This window comes from Ascaphus truei, chromosome 11, assembly GCF_040206685.1.
Source record: "Ascaphus truei isolate aAscTru1 chromosome 11, aAscTru1.hap1, whole genome shotgun sequence".
Classification (NCBI taxonomy): domain Eukaryota; kingdom Metazoa; phylum Chordata; class Amphibia; order Anura; family Ascaphidae; genus Ascaphus; species Ascaphus truei.
Genome location: NC_134493.1, coordinates 52229633 through 52246881, shown reverse-complemented (window position 1 = coordinate 52246881; position 17249 = coordinate 52229633). Strand labels below are relative to the sequence as shown.

At 45.6% G+C, this 17249-nt stretch overlaps 1 protein-coding gene across 4 annotated transcripts in view; it reads right to left on the bottom strand.

The window, feature by feature from the left end:
* Positions 1–15799, bottom strand: part of CRAMP1 (cramped chromatin regulator 1) — a 34483-nt gene extending 18684 nt beyond the window's left edge. Inside the window, exons 1-6 of one of the 4 annotated variants that reach the window (XM_075566246.1) lie at positions 15259–15799; positions 14506–14822; positions 5385–5575; positions 4098–4251; positions 3662–3745; positions 2711–2759 (exon numbers count right to left, since the gene is read on the bottom strand). In XM_075566246.1, coding sequence (XP_075422361.1) covers positions 2711–2759; positions 3662–3745; positions 4098–4251; positions 5385–5575; positions 14506–14822; positions 15259–15305 — 842 coding nt within the window. In that variant the 5' untranslated portion in view covers positions 15306–15799. The remainder of the gene's footprint in view (positions 1–2710; positions 2760–3661; positions 3746–4097; positions 4252–5384; positions 5576–14505; positions 14823–15258) is intronic. The other 3 variants (XM_075566245.1, XM_075566247.1, XM_075566248.1) reach the window with 3 other exon arrangements.
* Between the last annotated feature and the right edge of the window lie 1450 nt (positions 15800–17249).

Sequence of the window (17249 nt, the reverse complement as noted above, 5' to 3'; positions counted from 1 at the left end):
GGCTACCCCAAGTACAGTGTGTACATAAAGCGGTTAAAGTTTTGACACATTTTAAAAAAAAACTTAATGCAATGACGCAAAGTGCATGGAATATTTGGGCCTATCAGTTCTCTTCAGCCAGTTTACACTCTGACCTTCCAGTAGTTTATCTACCAAAAATAAAGATATTTCTCAGAATTAGTATATTTCAGTTCATGGATTTAGTTACTGAAGCAAATTCAACAGAGCCTAATGAAAACACACACACGGACTATTAAGTTATTTAAAACAAGGAGCCCCTGAAAGTTGAACCGCAGCAATTAAAGTTACAGGGACAATTCCACTGCGGAGATATTTAACTCTGAAACTCCCTTACAAGGATTCTTGTCGGGTACCACACACACACACGGACACACACACGGACACACACACGGACACACACACGGACACACACACGGACACACACACGGACACACACACGGACACACACACGGACACACACACGGACACACACACTCGCAACTCCTCTTGAGGGATTGCATTTTAAGAGATATAGATTGTGGCGCAAGTAATGAGGTAAAGATGGCGATAAGGTGCCTACTAAACCCTACAGCTTGCAGGATAGGAGGCACATTCTGGGAATTAAGGCAGGGTAGTGAATGAGCAATTTAGGGAGTTGGGGATAGCTCCTAGGCTGGTAGCATAATCCGTGGCTTTTTCAGAGGTATTGCTATTATGTAGGAGTGGGGACGGACGGACGGACTCGCAGCAAGAGACCCTTTAATGCATGGATAACATGGTATTCAGACACATTCAAATGTATTGGACATAGCTGTCCAAGAGGAATTTGGATCTATATAAAAGATGCCCTGCATCCATCATGGAGGGGGACCAGGAAACTCATCAAACCGTTCAGGTGCTTCATTAGCAAGTATTTAAACAAGCGGAGGGAGGCAGTGAAATGAGTCACGATACAGTCACGGGGGCATGGCTATACCAGGCTACCCTGTATTCAGAGAGGAGGGAGGGAGGAGGAGTTTCCCCTTATGTGAAGAACAAAGTCTCCTTTAGTAGAAGGTACTGTTTTGGGTAACACTATAGACTGGAGGTGGTTGCCATTCGTACTGGGGTGATCTACAGACCTCTGACAAAAGGAATTGCATAGGATGGGGGTAGAAGAAATCATTAAGATGGCAAATAAAGGAGAGGTAATTATGGGAAGCTTCTATCTGCCAGATGTGGACGGGTATGTGTTTCAGGCTCAAGGGTCAGCAAGAAGCAGGGAATCGCCCAAGCGATTGGGGAGGGAGTATACAGGCAGGGCAGCAACACTGCACCCAATACTTACAAATGAGAAGAGTGCATCAAATGGAATTGTGGGTGAGAACTTGGGCTCCAACGATAATCAGTGTGGTTTAGTATAGAGAGGCCGAAACAAAAACCAAGGTTTCAGTTTTATGGGGGCTGAATTTTCAGAGATGGGAAATTACTGAGGGGATTCGTCAGCAAGGTGGAGGTATTTGGGTGGGGCGCAGGAACAGTGGGAAAACTAAACTATGCATTACGAAAAGCAACACATCTGTGTGTCAGGCAAGTTTGTAAAAGCACAAAAGACAATAGGGTCACCAAAGGAGGCGGCAGGTATTGTAAAGGCTAAAGAGGTTGATTTTAAGAAATCTAGCTAGATTCAGAGAAAGGAGGATAGAGAACTATAGGCAGGTTAGGAAGGAGGCTAAGCAAATAATCAGGAGGTGCAAACGCCCAAGCAGAAGAAACAAAATAGCCTACTGGGCAAAGAAGGGGACACAACCTTGTATAGGCATATAAGTGACAGATGGGGGGGGGGAAAGAGAGAGATCAATTTCACTAAAGACAGAAAAGGGACAGTCATGTGGAGGGAGACACGTATATATTTAAAACACCTCCATATTTTTTGCTCAGTCTTCATGGCTGAAGGTAAAGAGGAAAGATCACAGTTAAGAGTAACACATACATACGGTGGACAAAAGTTAATTTACATGGGAGAAAGTCCTACTGTAATTTTCAAAAAGTGGACTAGTCATTTGTGCCGGTCGGGATACATCCAAGGATACTGAAAGCACGTAGGGGTGTGCTGGTCACAGCAGTAACCAGGTCACGATGAAGAAGAGGTGAGCAAGCATAGTCCAAGTTGATAAAAGTGGAAGGAGGCAGGTAACTACAGGCCAGCGAGTGACCTGTGAAAATGTCATCGCGGGGAACCCTTGCGCCTGCAGGCCTAATATACTGGCGGCGTTTAAAATGTCCCGCTTCACGAGGACCAATAGGAAGCCGTGACGTCCTCGGTTGTGCCTTCCTATTGGCCTGCGTGACCAGGGCCTTTAAACTTGCCAGAGATAACGCCATTCCCCGAGGAGGAAAGCATCTCTGGAGGCGGGAGGCTCCCCCGGAGCTGAAGTCACAGTTTAGCTCCGGAGAACCCCAGCATCAAACCTGTAATATAAAATAAATTAAATGAAACCTAGATTGCTACTTTGATGTCCTGGTAACGTTTGTGTCTCACACTTAAATAAAATTAAAATTTCATTAGTTTAAGACCGGTGTTTTACCGCCTACTCGTCTGTTCCGGATAAGTGCAGGCGCAGCTTCTGCAAGGATTGGGCACCCAGCTAAGACCCCAGTTTGTTAGGTGTGCGTCCCGATGCGTGCGTTATTGGAAAGATAGACTGAAGCAGGATTATTTCCAACTCACCCCAACTGAATCAGCTCATTCAACTTGGTGGCATTCTTATCGTCCATGCCTGCAAGGTGGAAAGGCAGAGGGGCAGAGGGGCAGAGGAGGGGGCAACATGTTAATGCTGCCTGGAAGAGAGGTTTTACGGTCTAGATACGGCACAGCGCAAGTCTCATTGATGCACTTTTACTATAAAATACAAGATCAAAGTCTCAAGCAGAGGACTGGAGTCTAAATACCACCTCACACTGGTATTGTACTTGGATTCTAGTCCTCTGCTTGGGACTTTGGTCTTATTGTTCTATACCATGTCTACCCACTGTACATGCACCTCCCCATTGGTTTGGGCATCATTTGGGTAAATCCTAACAAATTATAATCCTGAGCGATTCTTTCCTCCGTGATACTTGTACGATTGTGCTAATGAAGCAACCACCCAAACCGGTAAATTACAGGTCAACCCTTTCACTCAGGCAGCGAAAGGGTTAAAGGGGCAGCCCCCCACCCAAAATCAGCTCCGAGCTAAACAGGTCATATAAAAAAAAAAAAAAAAAAAGGGAGGAGTGACCCATTAATCTTAAATCTATTTTTTTTTTTTAACTTCTAAAACTTATCATAGTTTAAAAAAAACCCAAAATTGACGTATCATGACTGGTGGCCATTTCCCGTCCCATAATCCCCTGCTAGTCCCAGCCTATCTTTTTATTGGGAGTCTCTGTGACATCCAACTGGAGTAGAAGCTATCTGCCATGTTGTCCTATCCCACACAAAAATACATCTATAGGGGATTACACTATTTCCAGACGCCTGTAAATTTTGCCTACGAAAAATCTTCCCATGGAGAAAAAAATCACTCAGACTTACTTTGGGCAATTTGGCGATTGTGCAGAACAAGTAAAACATAACGGGTAAATTGGCATAAAACGGCACTCATCCCTGTACTCGTCTATGAAAACAGGAAGAACTTACAGCCCCCAATCTTTTTCCGCAGCTCCCCATAACAGATCAGTCCATAAAGCTCTTGTGATGACTTCTTCAGGCCCCGGGAAAATACTACAAGGTAAAGGAAAGATGGGATGACAAAGGCGGAGAAGAGGCAGAGACAGGCAAAAGGAAAGGGGGTTGAAGAAAGATTGAGGGGGAAAAAAAAAACAGGGAAATACAAGGGGGGTGGGGGACACAGACAAAAGATGAGGGGCAAAGATACATTAGATGGAAAAATAGAAATAAAATATGAAAAATATAAAGGGGAAAAAGGAGAGCGAAAGAAAAGGAAGGGAGAAAGAAAAGAGGGATACAGAAACAGAAGAAATAAAAAGGGCAAACCAAAGATTAGAGACAGATAAGGGGGAATAGTGCCCCGTGCAGCTGGCGGGGGGGAGGGAGGGGGGTGCCAGTCTCTCACCGTTGTTGAAGTCGATGTACTTGGATATCTTGTGCCAGGTCCTGTAGTAGAAATGCCGAACCTGCTCCTTATTCTTCACCATGCTGGCCGGCTTGGCTTTCTTCTTGTACTTCAGGGCAACGTTGCTCTGGATGGCTTCAAAATCCTTTCCGTGCTGAGGCAGAGAGGTGGCTGTCAGCAAGAGACAGGCTGGCCAGAAACTACCCCCCCTTCCCGCAATGTTTACAACAGCAGTATGCCCGGCGCGTTTCTTTTTTTTTTTTTTGGGTGGGGAACTCGTTTTGTATCAGCTGCATCTCAGGGTTGCACAGGAGCCAATATGCAGTGCTTTGGTGCCCATTCCCAAATAATGGCCGCTGGGGTGCAAAAAACTACATACATCTCAGGAACTGGCTCGGGTAACATATTGCACCCCAAAAAATGGGTATTACTGCTTTGACCCTTTCATTGCCAAAAAGGTCCTCCTCTGAGCTTTAGGTGCCACTGCCCGGTCACTCCACTCAATATAGATTCTGGGGAACCAATCAATTACAAGCGCTGAATACTATATCGCCACAGAATTACAGTGGGATTCTCCTGGAGGTTGGTATTTGGGGAAAACGATTTTAAAACAGATTAAAGTGAAATAAAAAAACCATCTAGGAAGTAAGAGGAAAAGGCCCCAGCATGGGGGTCGTAACCACCATAAGTGCTGCGGGCACCAGGTGTTTGTGGCGTCAGTCAGCCCGCCCTCACAGGGTTAAAGCAGACAATGGGATGGTCGCCCAGCAGGGGATGTCGGACTTCGGGCTGGCTATGTGCTGGAGGCACAGGTAATCTGGGGTGTCTACTGCACGTAGCCAGGTGTGGAAAGGCGGTGGGGCTAGGGGCACAAAAGTCAGGAGCAGGGACTGCAAAGTAGAAGATTTGAGAACGTTCCCCTCCCACTCATTCCCTTCGTAATGTCTAATGGAAGTGTTGTAAGTTAGGCCAATACAGGTTACATCGTCACAGTTTCAGCGGAAAAAACTTACAATATGGGGGGGCAAGGGAAGCACAATGACAGGAGGGACACAAACACCAGGAGATCCAGAAAGTGGCAAAAAAAGGCAGGATAATGAGTGACAAAAAGAATGGCATCGATAACCCAAATATATTCCACATGGGACTTTTAAGGACTGAAACCCCGCACCTTGGACATCTTTCTTTGTGATTTACATATAGCGCAGGGAGTCCTGTTTAAATAGATTCTGATCTACTGGCCTCGATGAAGACCCAACGTGGCTATGAACATGGAGCCCCACTCACTTCATACAGCGCCTCGAAGAACGTGTTCTTATCCTCCGTGCTCCAAGACTCCCATTGTCTCCGCACCTTCTTCTTGCTGCCCTCCTCCTTCTCCCCGGCTGGGGCTCCCAGGTTGCGGCCAGAGGTTTTGGGGCCGCTGGGAGCCAGCCCGGAGGAGCAGCTGGGGGAGGTCGGAGTGACATTGTCCGGCCCTGGGGATACATGCACAGAATGATAGATATTTTTTCACATTCGCTGTGTTTTCCCACTTCACTCCCCCCTCACGCGTCCTGTATGTCTCGGCCACCGTTGCATATAAAAAAAAAAGTCTACAGTTTGTCTACTGTTCATTTGCACACCAGGCTACCTGTTTGTACCTCCTCTTATTTCACACTTCAATCTACATCCATTGTTAAATATACTGGACACCTAACAAGCTCCTATTGAACCCCCAAAAATAAATAAATATATCCATTGTTACCAGATTTCCCTCTTACATACACTTACACGTACATTATATTGTGTTTCTGCATTTCTGCCATACCCGATGAAGGTCCCCGAGAGGTTTCAAAGCTTGTAATATTTCAACTACTTGTTGGTCCATTAAAAAGCTATCATACCACCTACTACTATCCATACCCTCTCCATTGAAAAACCAACACAGCTACCCACCCTTCCATGCACAGAACGTCTATTTTAAATGTTCAATCCCACAAACAAGACCCTTAATTAAAAAAAAAAAAAAAAAACAACATTTATTGGTAAATCAAATTGGCTTCCTTACACTAATCGTACCGTGCTAATAAAATATACTTGGCTTATTTCCTCTATCTGGAAGTTACAAAATTGCATTTCTTAGGAGCCTGTGAATGGGGAAGAGTTTGTCACTCAAGTGTTTTTCTTTACTCCTAGCCCACGCGGTCCTCAAAGAGCCAATAAAGATAAGGGGAGGGGGACAGAAGGGGTTTGCCTGTGCAAACTCTTGTTGAGCACATAGTGAAAGATAAGAGCATCCAGAGGAAATGAAACTGCTCTCACATCTCGGCTCACCGTGTCTACACGCAAAATTTAGAAAGAAAAAAAGATCCAGCTCCTGAAACAGGTCACACTGCCGTTAGGACACTTGGGTCTTAGGAGGGACTTCCCGATTAACCGAAGCTGCCCATTCTCACTGCACGTGCTCAGACCTGAATCCACACGGCGGGCGCCTGTTTAGCTCACCAAAAACAGCCACCCAAGGAGTTGGGTGCTTAACTCCAGTCCTCAAGCTCCATCAACAGGTCAGGTGCTCAGGATAACCCAGCTTCAGCACAGATGGCTCAATCAGTCCCTGCTTCAGCACAGGTGGCTCGATCAGAGGCTCAGTCTTCAACAGCCACCTGTGCTGCTGAAGCTGGGATATCCTAAAAACCTGACCTGTTGGGGGGGAGGGGGTAAGAGAGAGAGCGGGGGGCGACGAAACAAAAGAATCTACTTTGGGTTATTGGTGTTCTCCAAATGTTTGCCAATTTGCCAGCATGTGCAAAAATGAATGTGTTTCTATTTTCTCAGGGTCCTGTGTAATAATTCTATTGTATAACTGAATTATTGTTGTTCTCCTTTAACTCTTTGGGTAATGACAATGGCAGAATTAGTTTAAACAATCCAAAAATGAAGACCCATAAAATAAGTGACAGAAAAATAAATACATTCTTAATATTTTTTTGTTAACATTGAAAAGTAGGAACAACGCCTGAGGGTTTGTATGATCGTTAAGTAAACACTGGCGTTTAAACATAGAGGCCAAATGAGTGGATTCATTTCCAGATGGAAATGGTCTAAACACATTAAGCTACCATCACTACCCAAAGAGATAAATGGAAAGGACAATGGTTGGAATTACACGCGACCAGAAGGAAACAGAACCTTATTAATCTTTGCAGATGCAAAAAAGTGAAAATGTAACGTAGATTGATGACAGATGAAATATTGTAAGAATGTTTTTGGCCCACCACATGGGGCTGTAATCTTTACTTTGTCATGTATGAGACTGCAAGGCTGCGGTGCATAGAGATTCATTACTGCTCGCCCTGGCTTCAGCCTACCCCTCCTTTATTTTTAGCATCTGATGTTTAAGATAAAAACCAGCGAGGGAAAGGACAAAAGTTTGCGCTGCTGCAAAAGCAGAAGCCAGAGGGATCGAAAACCAAATCTCAACACGCTGCAGCCTGTCTGTGCGGCTTCCGCCAGCAAGAAGTGGCTACAAAGATCGCATAAGCAAATGGACGAGCGCAAAGCGCGCGAGTTTCGCCCACGTTATTACAATACACGTTCAATATAATAACAACAAAAAGGTTTGCGTAAATAGCAGACAGCAAGTCCCTGTCACAAAGAGCTTGCAATCTAATTTAGAGAGATAATGGGACCTGCCCCACGGTCACAAGGAAAACACAGGCACTGAGATTGGAACCAGGGTCACCCACTTCGAAGGCAGTGACATCGCCACTGCACTGCTGCATCAGCAGATTAGCTTGGGTAACAGGGCACCTGTAAGAAGATAGGAAATAGTCTCATCATATAGAATAGGGGCCTTGCATAGAACGCAGGAGCTCCCACACATGTTATTAAGTCGAACGTGAGCCTTGCAGCAGTGGGACTGCAAGATGAAGTCAGTGTGTATTTATAGCATGAAGATTCCACATTGTGCGCACACAACGGCAGCACCAACATCCATCTGCTCCTCCTTACATCCAACCTGCCACACCGAGCATCCATAGCCTGCGTCGCAATGCCCGAGTACGCACAGCAGCACAACATCATCACACAAAAGCTAAACCCAGACCATTCTTCTAGGAAGGAAAACGACAGACCGGCCCAGGTCACCCGCGTGAAAGGGACCCAGTCCTGGCTTTGTATTTCCTCTCTGCTGGCGTCAATCTGGATTTGAGGCACACGGCTGAGCTGGGCTTGGGGATGGGATGAGGTTGGAGCCAAAGAAACTGAACCATTGGGGCCCTCTTATTGAGCCTTGATTTACTATGACTATTTAACAAGTTACTCATTGACCACGTGTGACCCCTCATCAGTTCAAGGGGAGAAAAAAGCCATATCACCAACGTGGCCAAGAACCCACACTAGCAGATACATCCAGTGCTACTGCATACAAACAAGTGGAGATACACACTAGTACAGGCAGTCCTCGGTTATCCGACACAATGCGTTACTCAAAATGGCGTTGTAAAGCGAAACGTTGTAAAGCGAAACACGTTTTCCCATAGGAACACTGTTTAAATGAAAGGTTCCGTTCCTGAAGGCATTTTTAACACTAAAATACACCAAATATTTTATGCAGACAATAAGATATGCAGCACACACATAAATTATATAGTGTATATACTGTATTATATATATAATATAACATAATAAATAATATATTATATAGTATAATATAATATTATATATATACGCTCTTACAACGTTGTATATATATATATATATATATATATATATATATATATATATATATATATATATATATATATATATATATATATATATATATATATATATATATATATATATATATATATATATATACAAAAAATAAATAGATGATACCGTTCTGTGGCTAACGAAATGCTTTTATTTGTGCGAGCTTTCGAGATACACTGATCTCTTCTTCCGGCGATGTTACAATGAATGAAGCAAGGATAACTTGAAAACAGTGTCTCTTGGAATGTTATCTGTGCTTCTCCTTCCCCCGGTGTGGATGTGTTTTATGGCTAGAGGTGTCAAAGGGTAACTGAAAGCAAGTGAAGAAAGAGTGTGTATGTGTATCAGTGTGAATAAAAATGAATGGAGAGCCCACAGTATAAACAGTGCTCTACACAAGGTGTGTGTGGAGTGAGAGGGATATAAATGGTGTGGGTGGGTGTGGAAATGTGAGAGTTTGTAGCACAACTAAAAGTGTGTGTGGATACTATGTGGTCCCTATTGGTGTATATGGATGGAAAAATAAGGAGTATTAGTATGTGTGAGAGACAACAGCTGTCTCTCACACATACTAATACTCCTTATTTTTCCATCCATATACACCAATAGGGACCACATAGTATCCACACACACTTTTAGTTGTGCTACAAACTCTCACATTTCCACACCCACCCACACCATTTATATCCCTCTCACTCCACACACACCTTGTGTAGAGCACTGTTTATACTGTGGGCTCTCCATTCATTTTTATTCACACTGATACACATACACACTCTTTCTTCACTTGCTTTCAGTTACCCTTTGACACCTCTAGCCATAAAACACATCCACACCGGGGGAAGGAGAAGCACAGATAACATTCCAAGAGACACTGTTTTCAAGTTATCCTTGCTTCATTCATTGTAACATCGCCGGAAGAAGAGATCAGTGTATCTCGAAAGCTCGCACAAATAAAAGCATTTCGTTAGCCACAGAACGGTATCATCTATTTATTTTTTGATTATTGAAGCTCGGCTAACACGGTACTGATACCTCTACATGTATATATATACACATACACAACTTTGCAAAGCGTCGTAAGAGCGTTGGATAAGCCATTTTGGCGTTGTAAAAATGAATATAGGTATGCATTGCATAGCGTTGGATAAGCCATTCGTTGTAAAGCGAAGCATTGTAAAACGAGGACTGCCTGTATAGGGGTGGCCAACTCCAGTCCTCAAGGTCCACCAGTCAATGACCGAACCACTGATTGAGCTCCCTGTGCTGAAACAGGGATATCCTGAAAACCTGACCTGTTGGTGGCCCTTGAGGAGTGGATTTGGCCACCCATGCGCAGTGTATGTGGGCCGCCTGCTCCACACACCACATCTCCATCCAGGGGGAAGACCGTATGGATGGAGAAGGAAGTGACTCCGTGTAAGATCTGCAAATCCTCATCAGCTTTTTCTCCTCTGCCTCCCTGCAGACAATTAGCTCAGAGTGCGTCAGTCACTGCTTCTCCATACACGCCACCCATTGTCCCCGCCTAGGACTGGCACCTGCTCAGACATGCCGCATTCTGTCCCCAACAACGTAACCATTCCAGTGCTTGTCCAACCACACAAAAATCCGATGTGTGTCTATGGGAGCTCGTCTGTAGTAGCGCGCTCTGTTTACAGCACAGGCGGACAGTATTGCTTACAAGTCCTTTAAAACAGGGGGATTTCCCATGCAGCTTCCATAGCTCGTACAGCACAATATCGGTTCAGCAACCCACATCCTACTGTACTCAAAAATGTGTATAATGCAGCTGGCTGTATAACGTGGTCAAAGTGTTCAAATAAATGGAGTGGTCCTCTTCTACATTAGACGAAGAGATCCACCAGTTAATCATTGGGGAAAAGCTCTTCGGCTGGGATTCACCAAATCTCTAAGTGGGGTATCGCACCCCGATGCGACGGTGACAATCATGGACTTGAATGGCAGTTAACGCCGGAGGATTATGGTGCGATAACCAGAATTGCGGCTTTGTGAAACCCAGATCCGGAACCTTATTTTAGAAAGATTTGTGCAAGATATCTGCTTGAAGGAAAAAACAAACAAACAGGAAACAAAGGATATCTTTCAGGAACAAATTAAAAATCGCCTTTCCTCCTCCCGTATTTATTTGCAAGTCACACCCAATATTTCCAAAATTAAAAAAATTCATTTAAGACAAAAGAAAAATACAAATGAACGATAGTAAAAAAATAAAAATAAACCTAATAAGAAACGTATTTTCCATTTCAATTCATTTTTAAAGGCTTTCGCAACGCATCCCTAATCCAAATAATGGGTACAACAATTCTCTATTGACCGAAGCGGCCGATTGCAGAAACCCCCCCTTAAAGTCTTCGGATAATATAAAATGAGCAGCTAAACCCACTGGTTCTCAAACTGTGGTCTTCAAAGACTTTGTGGTGGACCACCAAGCCTTTCAAACCGCCCATCAGTCTGCCCTCTACTGCAGTCTGAACCTATTCTGACCAGAGAAGGCTGGTTATTCCATGCAGGTGCCGTGTGATTGGAATATGTTGTACGTATACAGAAGTGTGTGAATTATGTGTAAACACTGTGGGTCCTTCAAAGCTACAACAGTTACTTTTATGATACTGGAAGTCAGGCGTCACCCAAGTGCGACTGGATTTCAGGGACTTTAAAAAACAAAATAAAAATATAAAATAAATGAAAGCCGCATTCCCCGCCAGAAGCCTACACGAGTTTAACTCATAGTTTCTTGCTCACTGACCAGGTCGTCGCTCGTTTATTTAAAATGTTCCAACAATGACCGATATATATATATTTTTTGATTTTAAAAGTGTCACTCACATTAAATCCAAACATCATATTGCCATAATTGGTTCACTTTGGTCCTAGTAGTTAATGTACGTTTCAGAAGATACACCGTATAACAGTCAACAGATTTATATTCTATTACATTTCTTACTGAGCCATTACTAACTAAAGCCAACATCCTATTTTCTGTCATAGTCCAAGTCATGCGTTTGCACTTAGAAAGCGGAGTTGCTTTAAAGCGCCAGTCCCCCTAGAACCAAATGTACGCACGCCAACGACCATCGCATGTTTCACAGTGTCAATGTAGGTGATTGAAGCCTCTCAAAAACTGACAAGTCTTTTTCGACCGTTAATACTTCTGGAAAACAAATGCTTTGGAAAGTTTTTACTATTTGTATCCAATTGTTGAGATGATTTAACTTTTTTTTGCTCTTTGTTAATGCTAATGCCATAATTATTTGACAAAGAACTCAGAAGTGCACAAAATATGTATGTGGTATGATCAGGGGTAAGCTGAAAAAATTCAATCGTATTCACTTTTCAGAAAGGAAAAATTCCCACACCGTCAGGAATTTTTAAATACCGGTCTGATTTCATTCTTCAGTCAACTAGTTTTAAAACAACAACATCACTTTCATTATTAGACCAATGTTGTCCTAACTAACTGAATGTCCAATGATACATTAAACACATACAATCATAAATCGCCATGTAACCATTGTTAGAATTTCATATTCGCAACGGGCCAATAAATATCGATTGAAATACTTTGCTGCCGTTAAATGGGTTAAATACAAAACCATTAAGAAAGTAGGAGGGCTCACCGTCTTTTTTTAAAACAAAATAGCTTTTGCACATTTGAGTCTGGAAGACTATGAAAAGCAAAATGACAAATACTACAATAACAGGCAATCTTGCTTTGATGAGGTTTATAGAGAGCAGAGGAACTATATGCACACACAACACACACAGTATGTATGTGGATGTATACACACCCAAAAACACACACATTTACATATAAATAAACCACTTGTATAGCTATTGCTTTCCCAGATCATACCGAATTCTCTGATCTAGCTGGAAAACTGTGCGACTTGGAAAGTATCCGCTGATAAATACCATTTACACCAATAAACCCCATTAATCTCCCCTAAATTCGATCCTATTTGAGGTTTACATTTTATTGCTTTTTTCAAAGCACACACAAAAAACAAAAAAACATCTGCAAGGTTTCAAAAGCTCAAAGTTAAAAAAGCCAATAAAATGTTCCTCTAGAACAGCGGTGTGCAAACTGGGGGGCGCGAGATTTATTTTGGGGGGGGGGGGGGGGGGGAGGAGAGGGGTGTGTTGCAGAGGTCCTGCGCTGTTCCCCAAGGCATTTAAATTAAATGCGGGGGTACAATGCGAGGCCTCTGCAACCACTACTTACCGGGATTCAGCCGGCTTCAGGACGCGTGACCATTGCAACGCGGCGTCACGGGGTCATGTAACGTCATGGTTGCCACGGTAACGTGACGTCAAATGACACCGCTGCGTCATATGACGCCACATGAGCAAGGGAGGAGGGCACACAGAGAGAGGAGAGTAGGCAGGGGGGCGCAGCACAAAGTTTGCACGCCCTTCTCTAGAACATTGGTGGGCAACAAGCCATCTGGGGCTTCACCTGCAGCCCCTCAACCGCTTACCAGTTACCACCCCAGCAGCCAGCTCTCTCTCCCCAGTGCAGAGGTAGTGGAGATGTTGCTGGTGTGAATCTGAGCTTCTCCCCACTCCCTGAGCTTCCTAAATCACAAGTTCCCAGTCTAAGGAGAGGTGTGAGATAGTATCCATCAGTGAGCTTTAAGAAGCTGAGTGGAAGGGAGAAGGTCATACCCATGGGTGCAACATCTCATCTTCCTGTGCACATATACATATACATATATATAATGTGCATCCCTTTTGACGGCTTGGTAGATCATGTTGCCTATGACGGCTCTAGATCCTCAGTTTAGACTAAGCACTGCTTAAAGCTGCAGTTCAGTCAATATCCTGCATGTGTTTTTTTTTAATAAATCAGTTCTGTAGTAAGAAAAAATACTTTTAGCATTTTCTGTTTTAAAAAAAAACAATTTTTAAAGACCAATTTTCTTGTATTCTATTTTAACAGCCATTTACTAAGGCACTGCCCCTTCATGTCCTGTCACAAGCCCTGGCACACCCCTTTGTCAGCCCTGCCCTCCCTCTAGCACTTGTCAGTGCAGAATTGCTCATGAATATTCATGAGCTTCCACTGACAGACAAGCAAAATATAAACAGATCCCTTCACTAATTATGTCACCAAATTTCGACCTATCAATACATGGAGAACGAATTGACATGCAGCTAGACAGTTCTTTAGGTAATTAGAGATTGCACACAAAACTATTGAAGTAAAAAAATAAATTAAAAAAAAAAAAGACTGAACTGCAGCTTTAAAAGCCTGCAACATCTCCATGAAGAACGCTTGTGTCGAACATTAAAATGCATCACAACGTGACAATTCCCTTATTTCCCCAACGCCACACGGGAAAATATTATTTTCATCTGCTGAATAATGCACCGAACCAATTGTAAGGCTGCGGCCAGGGTGGCGCTGAGCGTGCAGGCGCTCAAGCGCGGCGGCGCAAGTGGCATTTTGCTTGCTTGGCAAGCAGCTAAGCGCCGCGCATGCTCAGGCGCTTGCTCACGCAAGCTCAGCGCCACCCTGGCCGCAGTCTAAGACGGCAGAGACCGGTAGATATGCACCTAAATTAAGTGTATTTTTGCATGCGGCGCAACAAAACACCCCAAAAACAACCTGTACATTTTAACAGGGGGTGTGTGTGAGTGATCGCACCTTTGCTCTTGGCATTACCACTGTAGCTCGCTCCTCCATTGCCACAGGAATCCTTCCTTAACCTTTTGCTGTGCGGTCTGACGCTGGACCTAAGAAAGTGATGCTGATCCTGCTGGGTATGGGATTGCTGGCCTGGGGACAGAACCTCCTGTGGATCTACTGCGGGGGGCTCAGGAAGGGGTTGATCTCCCCCTTTGAGCCCGTGATCTTCCACCTCCCCTGCTGCTGCTGCTCCTGCCTCTTCCTCCTCTTCTTCCCCTGCTGCCCTTTTGCCAGCTTTCAACCTTTCTTCCCCACTGTCCAGCTTCACGGTAATCCTAAAGCAAAAAAAAAAGGGGGAGAAAATCAGCAAAAACAAAAACCACACATTAGTTGGGGACACGGTCAACAGAAAAGGATCGGGGGGGGGGGGGGGGGGGTAACACCACCACATGCTTTAGGAGACAGAAGAGATCCTGTAGGAGAAAGAAGAGATCCTTAACAACATGGCCGCCGTTGTTTGTGACAAATCCCCTCATCTATTGTCCCGAGTCAACCACCCCCCCCCCCGGATCCTGCACCCCCCCTCCTCCCCCGGGGGTAGTGGGTGTGGTGACAGGTTGCCCGGTAGGGAGGGTGCTGGGTTGATTGCTGCCTGGACATGAGGAGGAGATCCTACAAGAGCCGGATACAGGTCCCCACTCTCAAGTGATGTGGGGGCGCCGGGTCCCTACCCATGCCCCCACCCCCCCGGGGTGTCTTCTCCCTCCTCACCATGGGTCCGAGGTCTCCTGAGCGCCGGCCTGCCCGGGGTCGCTCATGTCCGCGGAGGGAGGGAGGGAGCAGCCCAGCTCTGCGCCCCCTGTCCCCCCCTAGGTTGTGTCTGTCACTTAGGGGGGGGGAGACTTCGCTTTATCCCCCCCAGCACGATATGCCCCCCCCTGCGCAGGGCGACCAGCGACAGGTAACTAATGCATAGTGACAGGTGACAAGCGCCTTAGTGACAGACACGGGACTCCACGGTGCGACGAAGGCCGCGAGTCGCGGCGCCCGCGCGTTGCATGACGGGGGATGTTAGTGCTGACATCCCCAACCCCTCCGCAGCTCCCGTCGTGCAGTGCGGCGTGGGGCATGCCGGGAGATGTAGTCCGAGACCTTTCCTGCTCACGTCCCACCGGGAGCTGAGGAGGCTCGTGGGGGGGGCCCGCGACTCCCCGTCAGGCACCGCGACAAGGCAAACACGGGGTTGGAGGGAGTCGCGACTGCCCCCCTTGGGGTGTCAGGGAGAAAGGAGGGTGTGCTGTGCCTGCCCAATATACGGAGACGCACCGCCCCTCTGGGTGAAGCCCCGCCCGCTACACCACGCCCCTCTGGGTGAAGCCCCGCCCCTCTGGGTGAAGCCCCGCCCCTCTGTGTGAAGCCCCGCCCAGGGATCTCAGCTGCTTGTCCAGTAGCTGGGGCTCAGAGCAGCAGATATGGGGCAAGGTGCTATGTACCTGTGCTGTGGGATTCTCACAGTGCATTGGACGCGCATTATGTCGGCGCCCATCCGTCGGGCAGGTAACTGCTATTAGTCCGTACAATTACCTGGACTGACAAAACCGCGCAGCATTTATACAGGCAGAACTCGGTTATCCAACGGAACCCCTTCTGGAAGTAGCGTTGGATAGTGAAACCGTTGTAAAGTGAGTCCCATGTTAGTCAGTGGCGGTGAGCGTTGGATAACGCATTCAGGCGTCGGATAACGCATTCCGGCGTCAAAAAACGGCCCGTAGGGAGGCGCTGTAAAGCGTTGGATATGCCATTTGTTGTAAAGTGAAACTTTGGATAGCGAGGACTACCTGTATTCTCCCCCCCCCCCACCCCCTACCCCGAAACTGGACATTATTACCCAGAAGGTGATTGCTTGACCTTAGGAAGAGAGAGAGGTCTCACAACTGGTTCTTAAACATCAGTTGTTAGCAGTGGTGAAAGTAGATTTTTATTCTTACAGGTGACCCCTCTTTCTCTTGGGCTTCCCACTTTCTCTCTAACCTCTTCTTTTGGCCTGGTTTTCACACAAAAAATTTCTCTGATTTCTCCATTACCCCCTTCCTCTCTCTGACCATCACCTCATCTCATTTTCTCTCTCACTTAACCCCTTCTCCACCCCCATCTACCCCTCATTTCTGCAGAGACCTGCACTCTATTAACCTACCAGCTTTTGATTCCACTTTACGCTCCTTCTGCTCCTCTCTCAGCTCTGCTACAGACCCTGACAACCTGGTCATGAACTACAACTCTTTCCTATACTCCTCTCTCGCTCAACATGCCCCTCTTCCTCTCTGCCGTTCTCGCCCTTCTAACCTCAGACCCTGGCTAAATTGCCGCACACGCACTCTGCGTTCCTGCACGCGTTCCTCTGGATGCCTCACATCCTCGCAGACTTCTTTCACAAAAAGAATGATGTTATCCTGTTTCAACTCTGCCCTCTCCCAAGCTAAGCAAAGCTACTTTTCTTCACTAATCAACATGCACAAGTCTAACCCATACCGACTCTTCTCTGTCTTCAACTCCCTACTGTCTGTTTTTCTTCCTCCATCTAACCTCTGGACTTTGCTGACTATTTCAAGGAAACTCACCTTTTTTTCTCCTAGACCATCTGTAATATGGCGTCCGCATTGCTCACTCCACTGAAACAGCCCTCACTAAAATAACTTATGACCTCCATGCTGCCAAAGTCAAGGGTCATTACACTCCACTCGTATTGTGTGACCTCTCTGTAG